Source organism: Calypte anna, chromosome 15, assembly GCF_003957555.1.
Source record: "Calypte anna isolate BGI_N300 chromosome 15, bCalAnn1_v1.p, whole genome shotgun sequence".
In the NCBI taxonomy this organism is placed as follows: Eukaryota; Metazoa; Chordata; class Aves; order Apodiformes; family Trochilidae; genus Calypte; species Calypte anna.
This window is the reverse complement of record NC_044261.1, coordinates 6087581-6105845: the sequence shown is the minus strand read 5'-3', so window position 1 is coordinate 6105845 and position 18265 is coordinate 6087581. Positions and strand designations below refer to the sequence as shown.

Sequence of the window (18265 nt, the reverse complement as noted above, 5' to 3'; positions counted from 1 at the left end):
GTGTTTATTTTGAAGATAGGAGGTTGAAAGGTTTATTTGACTAGAGGGCTGATTTCACTCCTCCCATCCAAAAAAAAGAAGAGGGGTGATCCCCTAAAAGAGTAAAAAAATGGGAAAAGGGATGAACAAGTGAAAAGGAAGAGGCAGCCCAACAAAGCAGATGGCTCCCTGTGAGAAAGAGCAAGAGCACAGACCCTGCTGTAAAACTGGGCTGCTGGTCCCTGAAGTTCCCTGCAGCAAACACATAAGGAAAGAGTTATTGGTGATACAACAAACATATATTGCTGCTGTTTAAAAGGGAGAATCTGCTCTTTTGAGATCTTCCTGATGGGAGATAACATGTTAAAACGTGCACTGTAATGGAACTTTCAATTACAAATTGCATTCAACTGTAATAAATTTGATCTTCCATTAATTCACATTAAATTAATTAGATTCTGTCATTCCTGAATTCTGGTAACAACCTTATCTTGCCAAATAACTCATTATCTTTGTGTTGTGAAAAGGCTATTTCATTTTCAAGGCGACTGTAGGGAAAATTAGCTGTACTATATTCTAATAAACATTTAGCTCTAACAAATTAAGGACCTCAAAGTGTATTGCACACGTGGTTTTATTCTGCATAGCTTTTTATAGCAATGATCTGCTGTTCTAAATATCGTGTTTTAAATCACTCCAGCAAAACACAGGGAAATCCAGGGTTATATTTGTGCTTTTTTCAATACTGAAGGTATTTCTCTGTACTTAGGAGATACCTAATGAGATACCTAATGATGACAGGCATTGACTCTTCCCTGTACTGTTTTCATAACCACTGCATGCCATTTAAGAGCCCTTTATAGGAAAGATTTAGGAATCAGTAAGAACTGATGAGGGGTTAAGTATACAAAAGCCCCAGATTTAGCTCCACAGACTCACAAAGTATCTCCATGCCCTTTTTTGTATCACTAGAAGTGGAGCAGCATGTCACTTAAGGCACTGCAGTACTTGAGGTGTAATTTAGCTTCGAAAGACACTCTGACTTCATGGGCAAAAATAGCAGAAAAACTGAAAGGTTTCCTGAGGTACCAGTCTTTTTAGCTGGAATTTTAGCGATATAGCCTTCTGAGAAGGAATGCAAATGACAAAGCTTTCACCTCCTAGCCCGGTGGCAGAAGAAAGCGATGGTTTATTTGCCTTCCTCCAGCTGGAGAGCAACAGGGGGTGCTTAAGGCGGAAGACTCTGCGTATCTGCAGAGCTGCCAAGCGTCCGTGCCTGCTCCGAGCCTGTCTGGAGCGGGTGGATGGTCCCTGACCAAGGTAATGCTGATGCTCCCGGGTCTCGGAGCGGGCACGGCCGCTCCCTCCCCGTCCCGGTGTCCCCGGGGCCGCAGCGGGCAGAGGCGAGAGAGCGCGCACGCGCACCTTCCCGATGCCCCCGTGACGTCACGAGCGGCCGGCGGGCATTAGGCTGGCGCTCGGCGCTCCTCTGCGTCTGCCTGGCTCCCGGGAGGCAGCTGCAGGGACAGCGGAGGAACGCCGAATCATCGCTGTCACGCTTCCCACCCCGCCAGGCGGAGCGGCGCTCGGTGAGTTGACAGCGGGGAGGAGAGGGTAGGGGGGGGGGACGGCCCCGCCGCCCCGCCGCCCCGCCGCCCCGCCGGCAGAGGGGACTCGCAGTGCTCGGGCCGCCCCTCTCACCAGCGCTGGGCCGCCTCAGGGCCGCCTCAGGGCCCCCGCGGCTGGGCGGGGCGCGCGCCTGCGCGCGGCGTCGCCACAGCAACGGCGGAGCAACCGCCGCGTGCGCGGCCTGCGGCAGGGCCCGCGCGGGGCACGCGCCGGTGTGACCGTTATTCTCCTCACGTCTCCTCTGACGGGCAGCAGCGAGCGGGGCCGCTTGGGTTGTCCCGTCCCGTCCCGGTTACCGGCACTGGAAGGGGTACGCGGGATGCGACCCGGCCGGAGGACCCCTAGGGCCGGGAAGACGCCACGGCCGGGACCAGTGCTAGAGCGAGATGTAGCGTCTGTAGCTGATGTGAAGTCTCTCTGCCAGAGAAAAGTAATGTTTTTATTAGCGTCTGTATCGACTTAATTGCATTGAAGTTTGCCTCAGTCTTTGCCTCAGGGAGTCTCTCAGCAAGGTCTATTCTGCTTTGAGTTCAGAATACACCATATCAAGTGTTTCGTATCAGTGAGCCATAAATACCAAACCTAGTTGTTACGGATTTTACAATTATAATTTATTGCCTTTTACTACTCTTCCATAATAATCCCAGTGCTTATCTTTTAGGACCAACAGAAATGATTGCTTTTAAGGTAGTTAAAAGTAGGTGATAGTGAACAAGCTTATGGAAACACTGCAGATTAAGGTGAAGCTGGGAAATGCATCTACTGAATTTCAAACCCAGTTCTGTACAGCGCAGCCTCAAGTGGGTCAGTGCTTGCACTGTGCCTTCCCCCTGACATCTGCACAATTTTAATGGCAGTCCTCAGGAAGACCTGTTGATGAGTGATGTTTTAAGTGTTTTGATATCCCTCAGTTGAAAGCATTTACAAAAGTAAAATATAGTAAAAGTATAGCATTCTACTATATTTACCATATAGTAATACAAAAATACAGAATTTATCAACTGGGTAGAGCTCTCATCAATCTGGTCTCATCTCGTAGCTGACCCTGCTTTGAGCTGGAGATGACATTGCAGACCTCCTCGGGTCCTTTTCATGCAGAGTTAGTCTAACTGTAGGATTAATACCCTATCATTTCATATTGCAAACTCATGTTCAGGTGTAGTCTATGGAAATCTAAAAAACCTAAACTCAGTTCAACAGGTTGACTGGACACTAGGTGTCTACTATGATTACTGTAAGAAAACCGAGAAAATCTTGTCCGAATGGATTTTTAACTGAATGATTCATTGAAGAGGAAAGAAAAAGATCAACACCGCTCATTCGTCTTCCCATACACATAACCGGGGTGTGCAGCTCCTCGTTAACTGTGCGGCAGCGCTGCTGTTTTCGGGTAACGGGGTTTATTTATTGCTTCTGCTCCCTCTACTGGCAGTCTGATTCTGCAGCGGAGCACTGCACGGTTAGCGAGTGCGTGAGGTGTACCTAGGCTGTGTTACAGGTATTTTCAGCATGGGAGCTTTGCTGGCTATGTAGCGTTTTATGAGCCTAGCTGGCATTCTGAATGTAATCGTGCAGTGTTTTGATGACATCTGCATGCTGATATCTGACATGTGAATTCTTCTGTTGTATAGTTTTCTTCTCAATAGTTCTGGTTGTTTGAAATGAAGAAAATGCCTTATACAGCTCCTATATGTGCCACTTTACAGGAGGAAATAACAATGTCCAGATCCAATAGATTGATTTTGAAATGAACAAGATTAAAAACGGGCATGGTGTGTGCTCTGGCAAGAATAGATGTCAGAGCTGGTAATCTGTGTTTAAATTTTACTCTGGGAATTTGCTGGGAATCATTTTGAAGAGCACTTCTCCGTGCTTTCCAGCACAGGCTTTTTGTGCCTTGTCATTCTTCCCAAGTCCCTTCCACCAACCGCCACTTATAGCAGCATTTTTGTGAGGCTTTTAGAGAGGGCTCTGTGACTACAAAGTGTCTCGTTAATTTGTCACATCTGTGTAAGTTATACGGAATATAGAGAACGTTTTCTTTTTAACTAAATTACTACATTTTAAAGAAACTACTGGAGTAACTTTTTGATTTTTAATCATTGCTATTATTGATTTGCAGGTAAACTGTTTTTTTCTTGTTGTAAAAATATGCTTGTGATCAGGAAATCTGTGTTCTGGCTTGGATGTCTTATTATCAGTTATGAAGATTCTGCAGATGGAAATTATGTTGGTGCATGCACTGGAATAGGCACCAGTTTCTAATATCAGATAAATAGTCTGCATGTGGTTATTTGGTGTAAAGACTTATATATAAGTATTAGAATTACAGTATTAGAATTGTAACACATTAGGGAGCAGATATATTGACTGAATACGTTGTGTCTTTTCTGACACGTTGACCATGTTAGAATACCCTCCGTTTCTTTGTGCAAAAAACTACTGACCCATGTATGTTCTTGCATTCTAAAGAGATGATTTTTTGGCTCTGTATCATCCAGTGCATCGGGTTATCATACATTTTGTTTTAATACCTTTTCTTTTTAATTTGAGCACTATTTCTCTGCAAGATCAGCCATAACAACATACAATTTCATTGGAACAGTAGGAACTGTAAACCAGCCATCACTAATTAACTAATACGGGTGATTTAATGCTAAAAACTGGTTTTCTGAAATTACATTCCATTACATGCAATGTCTTCATTGGAGGAAATTGCTACAATGGCCACTTTTCTGAAATAAATTCTTTGTTGGATTCTAAATGTAGTAATGATTTTAAAAAAAGGTTGAACAATCCTTTTTGGACACCTCTTTTGTAATGCATACCTTTGTACCACCTTGAAACCTCAGCACAGTATTACATGTTTGTGTATGTCTTTATAAAGCAAAAAAAGTTAATCTTAGTAGCAGTAATAGTATTTTGATCCCAAAGAAGTCTGTGGATAGATTTATGCTTTATTTGTAAGAATACAGTTTGACTGCACTTAAATATATACTTGGAAGTTCAAGTGAAGGGTTTCAAATTAGTAACAGCTTGAAAAATAGTTCAGCTAATTGTTGGTTTTTTTGCTTGTTTTTTCTTTGTTATTTTTTTCCAAACTGTTGATCTCAGTGGAGTGGTAAAAGTGATCACAAAGTAATGAGATAAATCTACAAAAGCACTACACAATTTTTGCCCAAGCACACCAGCTTCCTTTTGAGCTCTATGCTTGCACAGTTGTATGATAAAAAGTAGATTTTTTTTGCTGCTCATAAGCAATAAAAATAATTTCACAACTAGAAGGAATGTGCTTCCTATGGTACATTTTAATTATATGCAGCTAATGATGGCATAGCTCATAATTTCAAAAATTGTTTCAATAAGCATTCGAAGGCTTAGTGTAAATGTTTATATGTCATAAGATAATTTGGAAGAACTGGAACTTTGAGACCTGTCAGGTTTGCCATGTTGAGAAAAAAGTGATTCATAAAGCAATAGGTTCTAGTTACCAAGAGTAGATTGTAGAGCATGATTAGGCTTCAAATATTAGAGTCACTAGATTTACTTTAAAAAAGAGGTATTACTGGATGTAATTTTAAAAGACGCATATTATTAGCCTTGAAAGTTTCCAGAACACTGAGCTACAAATCCAGGCTATGTCGTGACTTAGAAGCATTTAAAATATGATCAATCATTTGTCAACAGTGAAAGTTGTAAGGGAAAACACCTTTTGTATAAATGGATTTACCAGCACAGATCTTTGGAATTGTAACATCATACTGTAAACAAATTAGGAGTCTAAGGGCAAAAAATCTTTTAGTCAGCAAATTTTCTCTTTCATGAATTATTTTGAAAGGTCAGAAGGTGGCCATTACAGTAAAAAAATAGTAATTTTTACAGGAAAACCTTCCCAGAGGAGATACAACCCTGTCCTAGACCTCTGTGTTTGCATCCTAAGTTTCCCAGAGCTGCTTGGTGACTGTTGGGTATGAGGTAAAGCTGAGCAAGAACTATTTGGAAAGAAACATAGACTAGAATTGTGTCTTTTAATTTTTTTCCGTATTCCATAATTGTTCAGTCAAAGCTACATTTCTTTGAAGCAGAATTCTTCCCTCCCCTAAACCAAAACATACCATATAGGAACTTAGGGCAGACTTTTCACACTCTCAGACAGCTGGAGCAGCTGTAGAGTCCCCACTGAAATGAAAATGCTACAATTCAAGATTTAGAAAGGTAAAAAGTGTGACCAGAGCATTAAATAGAAGGGCCATATGATACCAAAATTAAGCTCTGTGTTTATTATAAAGAAAATCCTAGTTGTAGAAGGGAAAAAAATGAACTTGTTCCACCACTTTCTTTTTTCCTCGGGAGAAAAAACAGAATATATCCTAGGTAATAAATCTGTTTTATAGCCCACATGAGAAAGGGTGGAGAAACTCCCATTATTTTCTTCCCAGAAATTGAAATGCACATGAGCTAACATGGGAGACACTGGGATTTTCATCCAGCAAATGCACAGCTGGCTTCTGCTTTTATTATTTTTCTAAGCCTAATAATTTTTCATTTGATTAGCTGGTGGCTGACAAAACTATCACTTGCTCAGTGTTTTGTATATTTAGTAGAGTAGGTGTGATGCGAAAAATATATTGTAATACATACTCAGAAGCATAGTTCAACTTGTTCTCTTGATATGAAATTTCTAATCACCTCTCCTTAAAATGCAAGTTTCATCAGGATTCGAGTTTGAATATCAAAAAAATAACTTCTTGAGAACTGGAAACAGGAGAATTGCATAAGCATTTGAGGATTTTTTTTTTTTAATTCACATAGAATTGCATGATGCTCTACAAATAAATTGTCAGGAATCAGTTGGAAGTCTACAGTGCCAATTTTACCTTGAGAAAGTGACGAGACTATTTGAGGGAAAAAAGTCCTCGTTAGTGTTTAGGAGGTGCAAGAAGCACAGCTGCAAGCAAGATATATCAAGGATTTTAAGTGTGCACAGGGTGAGCTGTGGAGAAGACCCATCAACATTCTTAATGTAGAAAAAGAAGCAATACACACCACAAACCCACCCAGAACAGTGAGACTAAGTGATAAATTGAGCAGAGGCTTGGGTGTGGATGAACAGGAGCCATCTAGGAATGAGGCTGGTCAGACCCATGTCTGTTAAGAGCTGTGTCTGTGCAAACCTCTGTAAAGCCTTGGTCTGTCAGTTTGAGATCTGGGGAGATAATGGCCCATCAAAAAACCTCTTCTTGTGCCTCCTGCAGAATAAAGAAAATTGATTCAAGAACCCAGTGTCCTGTTCTGCTTAGCATTGACCATTAATACCAGAGACAAAGCAGACTGATTTTTCTAGATTGATCCTCCTGGTGTTTAAAGTGCTGAGCTATGCTGGTATCTTTGTTGTTCTGGGCAAAGCGATGCTCATACCTTTGGCTAAGTAATCAGGAGAGGATGAAGAATGCAGTTTTATCCCAAATTGGTGGGCTTGTGTTATTGAAGTGTTTAGTGTGTTCCTAATTGTTATTTTCAAAAATTCCAAAACAACTTGACATGTTCTGGGAGTTGTAGAGGATGGGGGCTGTCTGCTTCCTCTTGAATAGTGTGTGATGTCTTCTTTGGTTTTAATTTGTGATCAGTTGTAAGTGGTGGATGTTCAAAACCATGTATGAAATTTTTATGCGAAATGACCTTGACCTATGGGTTCATTACAAAGCCAAACCTCTACTAATTCGAGGTCACTTATATATCCTTTTATACAGTGCATGTCTGGGGAAGAAATTATTTTGTAAAGATTAGTAGAATCTATGTACTTTGTAGGTATATTCTGACCTGGCTCCATTGCATCCACTAAATAATTGTTGACAAGTTTGAGCTCTGTAAGTAGGTTATGACTTTGCTAAATGCCATGAGCCAGTCTTTTTTCATGGGTAAGGAAAATTACCTTAATGGAAAAATATGAGACTACTGAAGTGGCGGTAGATCACCATGGGAGCTCTCTTTTGTTTGTATCTCTCCAAGAGACTTTATGTCTGCTGAGGATCACAATACTTGATGTATGGGACTGTTGCTTGGGTCATGGAAGTGTATAAGCCTGGTTTCTCATGGATTTTGCCCAGTGCAAAGGCCCACGTAGCAGTCTCTCCAGAGGAGGTACAGTCAGTGCTGCCAACTACACTGTCTGCCCCTTTTTCTTCAATTTGCCTTGTTCAGTTCTGCACTTCTGGCCTGCCATTATTTAGCTATTTGCTGTAACAAATCTTTTGTTCTGCAATGGGCCTGCTTGACCTTTTGAACCTGTAGTTTGAATTCTTGCACCTGTGTTAGACCCTTTGATTCTTCTGTCCTCTAAAGTGTGAGATGATGCCAGGTTGGATCCCAGCTAGGTGAACATGTTACTGTGTGGCTGGAGGAAGTAAGTTCCTGTCATGCAGCTGGGGACACCACTGGTTAACAGAGGCTCTTGGAGCAGAAGTGGTTTGCTGTGGGAACACAGTTTTCCTGCAGTGCAGCACCCTGCCTTCCTCTTGCGTTCTGATCCCTTGTCCCAGGCACAGAGTGCTCTCTAACCAACTTGCAGCAGGCTGCAGAGAGAGTGTCCATTGTGCTGTGCCACATGGACAGGTGATACAGAAGCATAAAGCTACCACACTATCCTGGTATTGTGTGCTCTTTGTGTAAGATCGACCAGGTCTGCTGTTGGTAAGTTTGACCTTATTGAACAAGTCTCTTAAATTTGAGAGTAATTTGGAACATGTGAAACATTCTGAACTCATTGATTTTTTTGTTGTTGTTGTTGTTGTGTGCTTAGAGACCCCAACCTTTCATTTCAACAATTGAGGGTGTTGGTTACTTCCTCCTGTGTTTGTGTAAGAAAAGCTTTTTATAGTCCGTTTTTCCAGTTGGTGTGTGTACTTCCTCCATTGCAGTTTGACACATCACTCTTCCTACTCCCTCCCATCCACTGAAGCTAATGGAAGACCTTTTGCTCTTTTTTTTTGTATATACAATAGAAATGGACCTGTGGGGTTGGGACTGATCATTATTCCTCCTTCAAAATGTGTTCTTCAAGAAGTTGTGTTTTGTTCTTGGTGAAGGATAAGCATGTAAGGAAGCAAAGAATAATTATCCATATGCAGTTTACAGGACATGTAGTTTGAACTGGACATTTCCAGATTACTTTTTGTTTAATTGAAAATCTACCTAGAAGAAAAAAAAATTCAGAAACATGGAGAGAGGTGTGCTGCATTCTGTTTTTCACAAATGCAAAGAATATTTTGGTGTCACCCATGCCAGCTTCTGCAGGGATCACAGCTGAGCTGAAGTCTTCTAGCTCTACATCTGCCCAGTATTTTGCCCTGAACAGATGAGTCTGGCACACCAGCAGTGCCTGGGCCTTGTGAATTTGGAGCTATAATGGAGGCTTTAAGCAACATCACTTACACCAAGAAGGAAGGAAGGTGGCCTGGCCACTTCCCTTTAATTGGCTGACAGAGGTATCCATGTTTAGGACAGCAGGCACTGCATCCTGTTTAAGGGCAGTACAGCATCTGGTTTACCATGGATTTGCTCCTTCTTGCTGGTTGTTTTTATCACTATTTGCCCAAAAATAGAATTAGTAATATTTAATATTGCAGTCTTTTTTCTCACTCTGTGACATAGTTTATGAGAATATCTGCTGGGAATATCCTTCCTATGTTTTGGATTATATTTCTCAGTAAAGGTTATGTTTTGAAACTAATTTTTGAAATTGAAATTATTTTTATCCAATTAAAATTATTATTAATGCAGTCTTGCAAGCTTGTCCAGCATTAATGAACAGAGCTCTAGTCCTTCACTGTGTGCAGACATAGCCACTGTGGACTGAACTGTTTTACAGCTTCAGGTCTTCAATATTTTTTTAATCTATATAAGCCTTTGTTTTTCTTGGGTTACTAGTTTTACAGTGATGTGATAGCTCTAACCCACTCACTCTTGTCTTTCCCTTTATACTACTTCCACAGTAAGCTTGCAGCAAAAGAAGTAGATTTGAAGGATGGGTAACTTTGAAGGATGGGTAACTGAAACACTGGGCCTGAAAAGCCTTGCATTTAAAGCTTGTCTCACCATGGGATGTCTAAGAGCCTGTCAGGTCATTTTTAATCTCCTTTTTATTCTGTGATTATTCTGTGAAAATAACAGTTTAGACGCACTTGCTTATTTTATTGCTCCACTGCTAAATAATTGAAATCAGCACTTAGTATTTAATGATAGTGATCTTATACTATAAATTTTGTGTAGTGTCTGATGGTGTAATTGGGCATTTTTATAATAACAGCCTATTTTTTAAAATATGGGGGAAAACTCTGAAATTTGTGGCTTCATGCTTGTGCCCGTTAAATGTGGTTATCATTATCCAGTGACGACATGTTCTTCCTAAATAGGATTCTCTTTCATGCTGATGCTATCTCCATGCTAGATTATTCCTGTCCCTAGTAGCACCTGAGGGCAGAAGTGGGAAGTAAATGTGTCCCATATGGCTGATTTAGGCAGTATTTTTTTGTTGTGGGGAGATGAGAGAGACAATGGGGCAGAGATGATGGGGTCTTTGTGCCTGATTCTTCCCTCACTGTCGCGTAAGTAGGGCAAGCAGAGGGGGAGGAAATCCATAGCTTTTTATACTACAAAGCTAGTTAGGAGATACAGAGGAGTATGTTACATTCAGGATGGGATGGAATTATTTGTTCTCCCATGTGAGAGGAAGGGAGCCAGGGAGGAACTGTGACTCTGAGTCACCCGTTCTTCCTGGAGCACCTTCTGGGGTGGTGCTGCTACATGCAGCCCAATACAAGACTGAGCCTGAAGGCTCAAACTAGCTGATTGCAAATATTTTACAGAAGTCTTATTTTCTGGTAATTACTTTAATATGATTCAGTGTTTTCTCTTTTGTCTGATCTTGTTGATGAGCCTTTATGCCTGATCCTTCCCCTGCTGTCTTGGGAGCAAGGCAAGCATTCCCATACCATCTGTACCATTCCTGCTGTTTCACCTTTTGGTTTCAGTGGCTATGTGTATGTGCAATTTGAAGTGTTGTTGCTGTTTAATACATGAAATGAGTGTGTTATTGCAGAAAAATGGCTGATCCCGGGCTGATTCTTGTGAAGCTATTGAGAAACTACTAAGCTGATTTGGGTAGTGGGGGTAGAGCAGTTTGCAGGACTGGGATCTGGGTTCTGTTTGCCAGTTCACATTATGAGTGATTCCTGAAATTACAGCTCCAGTGGAAACCTGGAACTTTGCATCTGAGGCAAGTGTTGTGTATGAACCAAGCTGAAAGCACCCAGTGGTCAACAGATCTATAGAAGAATAGCTAGGATTTAGGTTCCAGTGGGTCACCAGCAGTATTTATGGAAGACTAATAATAACAATGAACAGACTCATTCCATTCCCAAATCTCTAGGGTTTTAAAAAACCAGCAGAACCAGCAAAATACCTAAGGCCCAGCTGCTGAAATCCAGCCAAGTTTTGTAAAGATTACAATGGTAGCTTAAATTAAGTATAAATTGTGCACTCTAAATGTGCTATTTATTTAAAAGGAGATATTTTGCCAAACCATAAATGTACCAGTAACTAAACCAAGAAATAACAGATTAAGAAATCTAAGTTTTTAAAGTTTAGAGAAAACCTTTCAGATATTTTTAATGCTTTTGTTTAACCACGTGATTCATATTTTTTCCTAGTTAGACCTAATTCATATGTGCATAACTTTAAAGCAGGCTGTACACTTCTCATAAGCAATTGACCAGTCTGTTACCACATTTGTTCAACACTGGTGTGAAAAAGGTGTAAAGTACAACTCACTCGCATAATCTGTTGTGTATAGTATAAAAAAGCATCTCACATTATGCCTACAAGAAATACATGAGTGCTCATAATTCATATTATCCCATAAAATTTAGAAGAGCATTCAGAGACTGCAGATGAAGATAATTTATGTATAAAACCTCATCCATGAAGAATTTATTGCCATAGCAGGTATAATATACTTTGGCACAGACTTCTTCCCTGAAACTAGTACTTGCAGACTTGAAAAAGGAGCATACCAAAGACCTTGCAAGTTAAACTATAGTCTGGTTTTTATACAAATCGCATATGACTTTTGTGTTTGGGAGAGCTAAACCCAGTTGCCAAGTTAATGTTCCATGGCTGTTACAGATGTATATGAACATCTTCACTATGTGAGTATTCTCTTTAAATTCAGTGCTAGTTTAGTGGTGTGAGCTTTGTGTAATTGATGTAAGTATTTTGACCCTTAGTGGGAACTGAGGAAACTGCAGAAGTACATTTATATAAAATGTTCTAATGTGTAGTATCTAAAAATGAATACTCTTTTTTGCAGAGATAGTTTGCTAACACTGTCACAAATCCAGGTCTCATTTCCTCCTGCTAGGCTGCATTGGGAACATGGGGCCTCATCTTCCTCTTAGCACTTGGGCAAAACTGCCAGATAAAGGTCATGGGATCCATCCATCTCGTTGCCATTCTTAGAGACATTTCTGGGTGACCACAGGGAGATGTGGCTTTTGTGTCCTCGTAGGTTCTTGCTGGCAGACTTGGGCACATGGTGGCAGAAGCAAGGCTGAGGCAGGGTTGTGGTTACATTGCAGTGATGCACATTTCAGTGCTGTCTCCTTAGTCCTGGGGTGGCTCATGCATCTGGAACAAAGATATGTTTCCTTCTGTTTCTTCTGCTGGGATCTGATTTCTCTTCTCTTGCATTGTGCACATGTGGTTTTATAATCATTGCCTATTTTTCACCCAAATACTTTCACTTCCATGAAAGTTAATGACATGAAATGAAAAATCAAGGGGAAAAGGCAACCTGTTGCTACTCTGATATTTCTATGTAGTACAAAGTAACCTTAAAATAGGGAAGGATCTGTTTTACTGCAGAATAGCCCACTTAAATGAATGTAGTTGAAAATGGAAAGAAACAGCTGCTAGCAGATTTATTAAAGGGATTTTGGCCCAAGTTTACTGGAGAAGCTACAGAGCTGTAAAAATGGACCAAAGCTCTCAAGAATTGATGTCGAGTGGATCGAACCTTTAAAATGCTTTTCTAAAGGATACATGGTGGTATAGGAAAGCAGTTTGATAAGCTTCGAGGGACAGAGAACACAACACTATCAGTTCCTCTGGGATTTTAGTTAGTCCTTACAGGAAGTCTAGGTGCTTCAGGAAGTGCTATTCAAATACTGTGCTATTTCTTGCAGATGTAGAGCCTTGATCAGTATACTTGCACTTGGCCTTTTCTGTCTTGGCTTGCCGTGCAGCAGGAATCCTAAACTGTTGAGAGCAAAGATAACTTCCTTTTTCAGGTGTTTTAGCTGGAATTATATCTATTGCAGAAAGAGTGACGTGATTTTTGAGGTCAGTGAATATTTATCTCATTGAGGATGTCATTTTGCCACTAAGAAAAATCTCAATGGACTCATAACTGGAGTGCTATGTTCAGGTCTTTGCTCTTCCAGATGAATTTAGTGGAGATAGAGATGGTGCAGAAAATGGCAACTGCAACAGTAAGGGAAAGTGGAACAACTGTCATATAAGGAGAGATTGAACAGGATTGTACTTTTTAGTTTAGAGAAGGACAGGTACTTATCACTGGGACTTACAAAATCATGAAAGTGATTAAAAAGCTGAATGTGAATTTGTTGCCCTCCAAATCCCGCAAATCAAGAACTAGAGGGCAGTCAGTGAAGCTAATAGATCAGGATTAACACAAATAAAAGAAAGTACTTTTTCTCAGAGGTCAGATATTTTTTTTTTCCATAGAAGGTAGTAAAGGGCATAGTACCAGCAGATTTATAAGAGATTAGACAATTTCATAAGTGTTAGGACTACAAATGGACAGTGAAGTTATGTGCCCTGTAACATTAATTGTGCATAGAGGAGCGTGAGGGGGAATGGACTGCAAAAGTAGTCAGGCTTCTGTCTTTTGCCCAATTGTTACCTCTAAATAACAGACCACTGTTGAAAATAGCATACTAGGCTGCATGGACCAGCTGTCTGACTCTATAGGACATTTTTTCTGCAATACTAGAACCATGCAATGTTTTCCTTTGAAAAGTTCTTATTGTTAGTACACTGAATTCTCATAAGGCTAATCAAGAAAAAAGTGTGTTGATGCCTGAAATATTAATGTGTTTTTTAAAGTCTGATCCATTGATAGTCAAATGTCTGCCTGTTATTGTGCGTGTTACTAACATGGCATTTATTTGGAAAATGTACAGCTTGGAAAATGAATTTTAAGCTTGTATGTTTATTTTCATTGGCAGTGGGTTTTAGTTATCTGAAGTGAAATGCCATCCAGGTGCAGTGAAGCTGTATGGTGCCATGAGTACTCTAGCAGGAAGGTATGCACAACAAGTATGCAGGAAGCTGAATCAGAGTAGTTTCTTCATGCTCCAATACTGTGTGCTACTGAGATGTCTTTGTGTTAGTTCCAAGTAGGCCAAGTTGAGAGAAAGAGACAGAAGAGGGACTTTGGGCCAAGCACATCTACAGGTCAGGGGCCCAGTAGCTGGGATGTGGTTGCTGGAACATAGTAATGCCACAGAGCTGCAGTGACATCCCTGCTGCTTGGGGCATCCCATCCACCCTGTCCAGTGCCTGCCCAAACTGCTTATTGCTTTGTCAAACCCTAAATATTTAGACTACTGCTTCTTATATAGTAGCTAGCTCTTCTATTATTTATATATATATATTTTAAAAATTATTTAGATATTTTGTTTTCAATATCTGTAGCATTTAGGGGAGACCTGCAAAGAGAAGAAAATTGCTAATTTGCTTTAATATAGGACACAGAAAAGTTCTTTAAAATGTTTTGTTCTTTAAAGTGAGCTGGGTTTTTTTTGTTTTGCTTTTGTAAAAAAAAAAATATTTTGTATGCTTTATTTTTTGAGACATTAAACCTATCCACAAATCATTCTCTGCTTTAATTAGTAGATGAGGGCTTTGTTCATGTGGAGATTTTGATTGTTTCTGTACCTCCTCTGCTCTGGACATAAGCTTTTTGTAGAGATACTTACACAATCCATAAACTACCAGTGCAGCTCAGGTAGGCTCATTGTGTCTGAGTAGTCTGATACTGCTCCGCTGTTGATGAGAAATCCAGCATAAGCAAATTCTCAGTAGTGGTCTCAGATGTGCTATTGGGGAATATATTTGGCTTTTAATCAAAAGAAATGGAGTGTTTGGTTCTTAAGAATATTTTTTTTTTGCCCCTTTTTTCCCCCCTCTTGTTTCCTCCCCTCTCGTTAAGTAAATGTTAACAGAAATAAGGAGTTTAAAACTGACTAAAGCCTCTGCAAAGCCTCTGCTTTGGTTCCGTGAGAGTTTCAATGTTATCAGCCTTTTTGTTTTCAATTTTTTTTGAGGAAGTACTTCGACTATAGGGCAAAAATAAACAAAAGAAACCGTTTAAATTTTCTTCATGCTTAAATGCTGTCAGGCATATTTTTAGTTACTATTTACTTCTTGCAAATTTATCTTGGTCTGAAAAAAAGTTCCAGTTGTATTGTTTTCTTAACAAAGGTTTGACCCTCATCTTCATAGACACTTTTTTTCTTTGCTATTTTTCATATCAGCATTTAGTTCAAAGGAGCACTTCTGGGCACACAGGCAAAACCCCAGTTCTATTGTATAGAACAGAGATGTGTGTTTTATATCACAGGAGTTTAGAGAACAATGCAGAGGTCAATTGTGTTGCTTGCTCTCCTGTCACATGATGTGGGTGTGTGTATGAATGCATCCCTGGAATTCCACTGTGGGATCTGCATCTTTGAAGCTGATGCTAAAATTACTGCCGAGGCTCTTCCAAAGGCGGATACTGATAGAAGATTCAATGAAATCGAAGGTCGCCAGTCTGGTAGGTGTTGAAAGATACCTGGCTATGATACTATTTCTGATTTAATAATGCGAATGGGAGGCTAGCCCTTTGTAATAATTAGGACTAATTACTGAAGAGGTGTTGACAGATGGGCTAAGAGGAAACAAACTGCCTTTATCCAGTGGCTTAGAGTCAGATTACTAGTCTTGTGTTATCTGTTTCTCAGAAAGTAGAAGCTTCAATCATTCACTAAGTCTTCAAAGGGGAAAGGGATCCTAACAATATACAGGATTTGGGATGAGGCTATGAAATACGTCTTTGACTCAAAATGGCTAAATTAATCTCCTTTCCGTAAATTATCATACTTTTAAAGTTTGAGTTACAGATGGAGAATCTGATTGTAGTACTGAAAAATACATGAAATCAATATTGATGGCTGTCCTGTCATTATTCGTGGTTGCTGCTCTTGCTCGTGGATTAGTGTAAACTCAGTTCCTTGCTATTATATTAATATGAATTCTTTGATTCCCTCTTATGCCATGCTTGGTATCTACCTGAAATGGAGACAAGTATAAATGTTTAGTACACTCTTGTGTTCAGTGTTTGTTTTGTGCAGATGTCATCTACTTAAAAAGCAGAAAATGTATCTGCCAAACTTAATTACAGTTATTTACCTTTTTAGGAGACAAGATCATGCATATTTTAGGGAAAAAAAAATGACAATATCATTGTGTTTACTGAGTAATTACTTACTGATGTAGGATTTCTTTAAGAAGTATTCTCTCCTTTTAGGTATAGTGTCTATCCAGTACATCTGGATGAAGTAAGCAGATACAATTGTCCAATGTGAATAGAGTTAGCAAAGACATTCAGAGGTTAATGAATGAGGACTCGCTGGGACTTATTTTAGGTAAATGATTTGAAAGTCTAGAAACCCTCCATCTTCTCAAATGACTGCTTTTAAGTGCATTTCTTCCCACCCTCCTCCATATATGGGTCCTGTTTTTCTGAACATGAGATAAATATGGTTGCATTTAGTAGCATGTATAAAAAGAGGTAGCTATCAATTATTTATTTACTTTTTAACAAAAGAAGCCTTTTAATTAGTGTTTAAATATTTATAACAGTTTTATTGTGGTTTAAAATTGGTTATACTTTGATCTAGATTCTCTGGTTTGAGATAATAGGACTGGTAAAAGTTTTCCTAATGAATTTGGTCAGAACATGACAGAATCTGATTATATGGTGAAAGATTGACACTTCAGTTCCTGCCAGCATAGAAGTGTGGTACAATAGGGGGCTGTTCAGCACACATTCAAAGGCTGGGAGTTCAAGTTCAGGTACTACAGAATTGTTCAAATTTTCCAATTAAGGTGGTGAAACAGCTATGCGTTTTTCGCTATGGTTTTGGTAAGGAACAGTTTATGCTGGATGAGAGGAGTGAAGCTTGAAGTTACACATGTACACTGTGTAACTCTATTCTGTAACTTCAGGTTTATTGCTCTGATTGCTAAATAGTAGCATAACTTCTTAAAATACAGAGAAACTATCTGATCAACACATTGGAGACACAGAAAACAGTTCTAGAAACTGCAAAGTAAGCATCAGCAGTATTCAACCACTCTTAAATGAGAAACCAGCTTTATTTTAGTATCCCTCACATCTTAACTGCTTAATGTATGATTACTTTGATTTCAGAGCCTTGGAGATGAGCATATTTAACTAATGCATCCTACATGCTTATGCAAAGTGGATATAGACTTAGGTGATCAAACTGGCATGAAAGAACAACTGTGGGTTTGTATCCGAAGTGTAAGCTTAGTCTAGACTGTTAAAATAAACTTTTTAAAAATTTATTTGATATCCAGGTAATATGTGCCTTGTAAATGTCATTCCTGTTTGCAGTGGAATTATAGTGATCATTATTAGATTTCTTGGACTAATTTGCTCTCCAGTAGCTTGGCTTATCCAAATACACTGTGTTGCATGGGAATCCTAATAGACAAATGACACATAATATTAGTAACTGAACTTGTGGGATATTTCATGGTATGAAAATACTCCATAGTCTGTAACTTTGACTCAGAGATTTAAAAGGTACATACATCATACTGTCTTTTTTAAAAATACTGAAGGGTTATTTTGAGAAAGTAAAATCTATACACTAAATGGCATGTTCTTTACTGAATGCAGTTGCTACTAACTTTGAGAGTTCACCACAATATGAATTTAAAGTTTTAGCCAAATAAATTGATGCAGACTAAAGTACTTTCCACATTGCTTTGTTTCATAGAATACTATGAGGCATGTGAGTCTCTCTGGCTGTGAGTAGCAACTATGTCTGGAGTCAGTGAGTGGGGTCCTAACCCCAATTTTTGTGACAATGCCGCTTTGGCAGGTCATTTAATGTTCTCTGCCTCAGTTTCTTCATCAACAGGGAATGACCCATAATAATGCTTGCCTCAGAGACATGCTGTAGTTTACACAGTAGCACACACCACTCCAAGAGAGATTGCTTTAGGAAATAGCAGTATAATGAATTAATCCTGCAAACCCCTCTCTGGCTGATCAGTCTCACCAGTATCAGATCCAAAATCTGGAATTTGAAGCATGAGCTGGGCACAAATAGGAATTATCTTTGCTTATTTAATATTCCTTGTAGGTTTACATCAGCTTATCCTTTTTGCAGTTTCAAAGTATATTTGTTAACTGCTGTGAAACAAATATTGAGAATATAAACGTGGCAGGTAGGAAACAGGTACAATACACTGATTTAAATGCATCTGCCACTATGGCCGT

At 39.5% G+C, this 18265-nt stretch overlaps 1 protein-coding gene across 4 annotated transcripts in view; it reads left to right on the top strand.

Moving 5' to 3' along the window:
- Nucleotides 1–1287: 1287 nt before the first annotated feature.
- Nucleotides 1288–18265, top strand: part of GNB1L (G protein subunit beta 1 like) — a 41457-nt gene continuing 24479 nt past the window's right edge. Inside the window, exon 1 of one of the 4 annotated variants that reach the window (XM_030460508.1) lies at nucleotides 1288–1568. Coding sequence is in view for 1 of the 4 variants with exons in the window: in XM_030460505.1 (XP_030316365.1) it covers nucleotides 9709–9727 (19 nt within the window). In the remaining 3 variants the exon portion in view is untranslated. Of the gene's footprint in view, nucleotides 1569–1755; nucleotides 2039–8270; nucleotides 8299–9653; nucleotides 9728–18265 lie in introns of those variants that run through there. The other 3 variants (XM_030460507.1, XM_030460509.1, XM_030460505.1) reach the window with 3 other exon arrangements.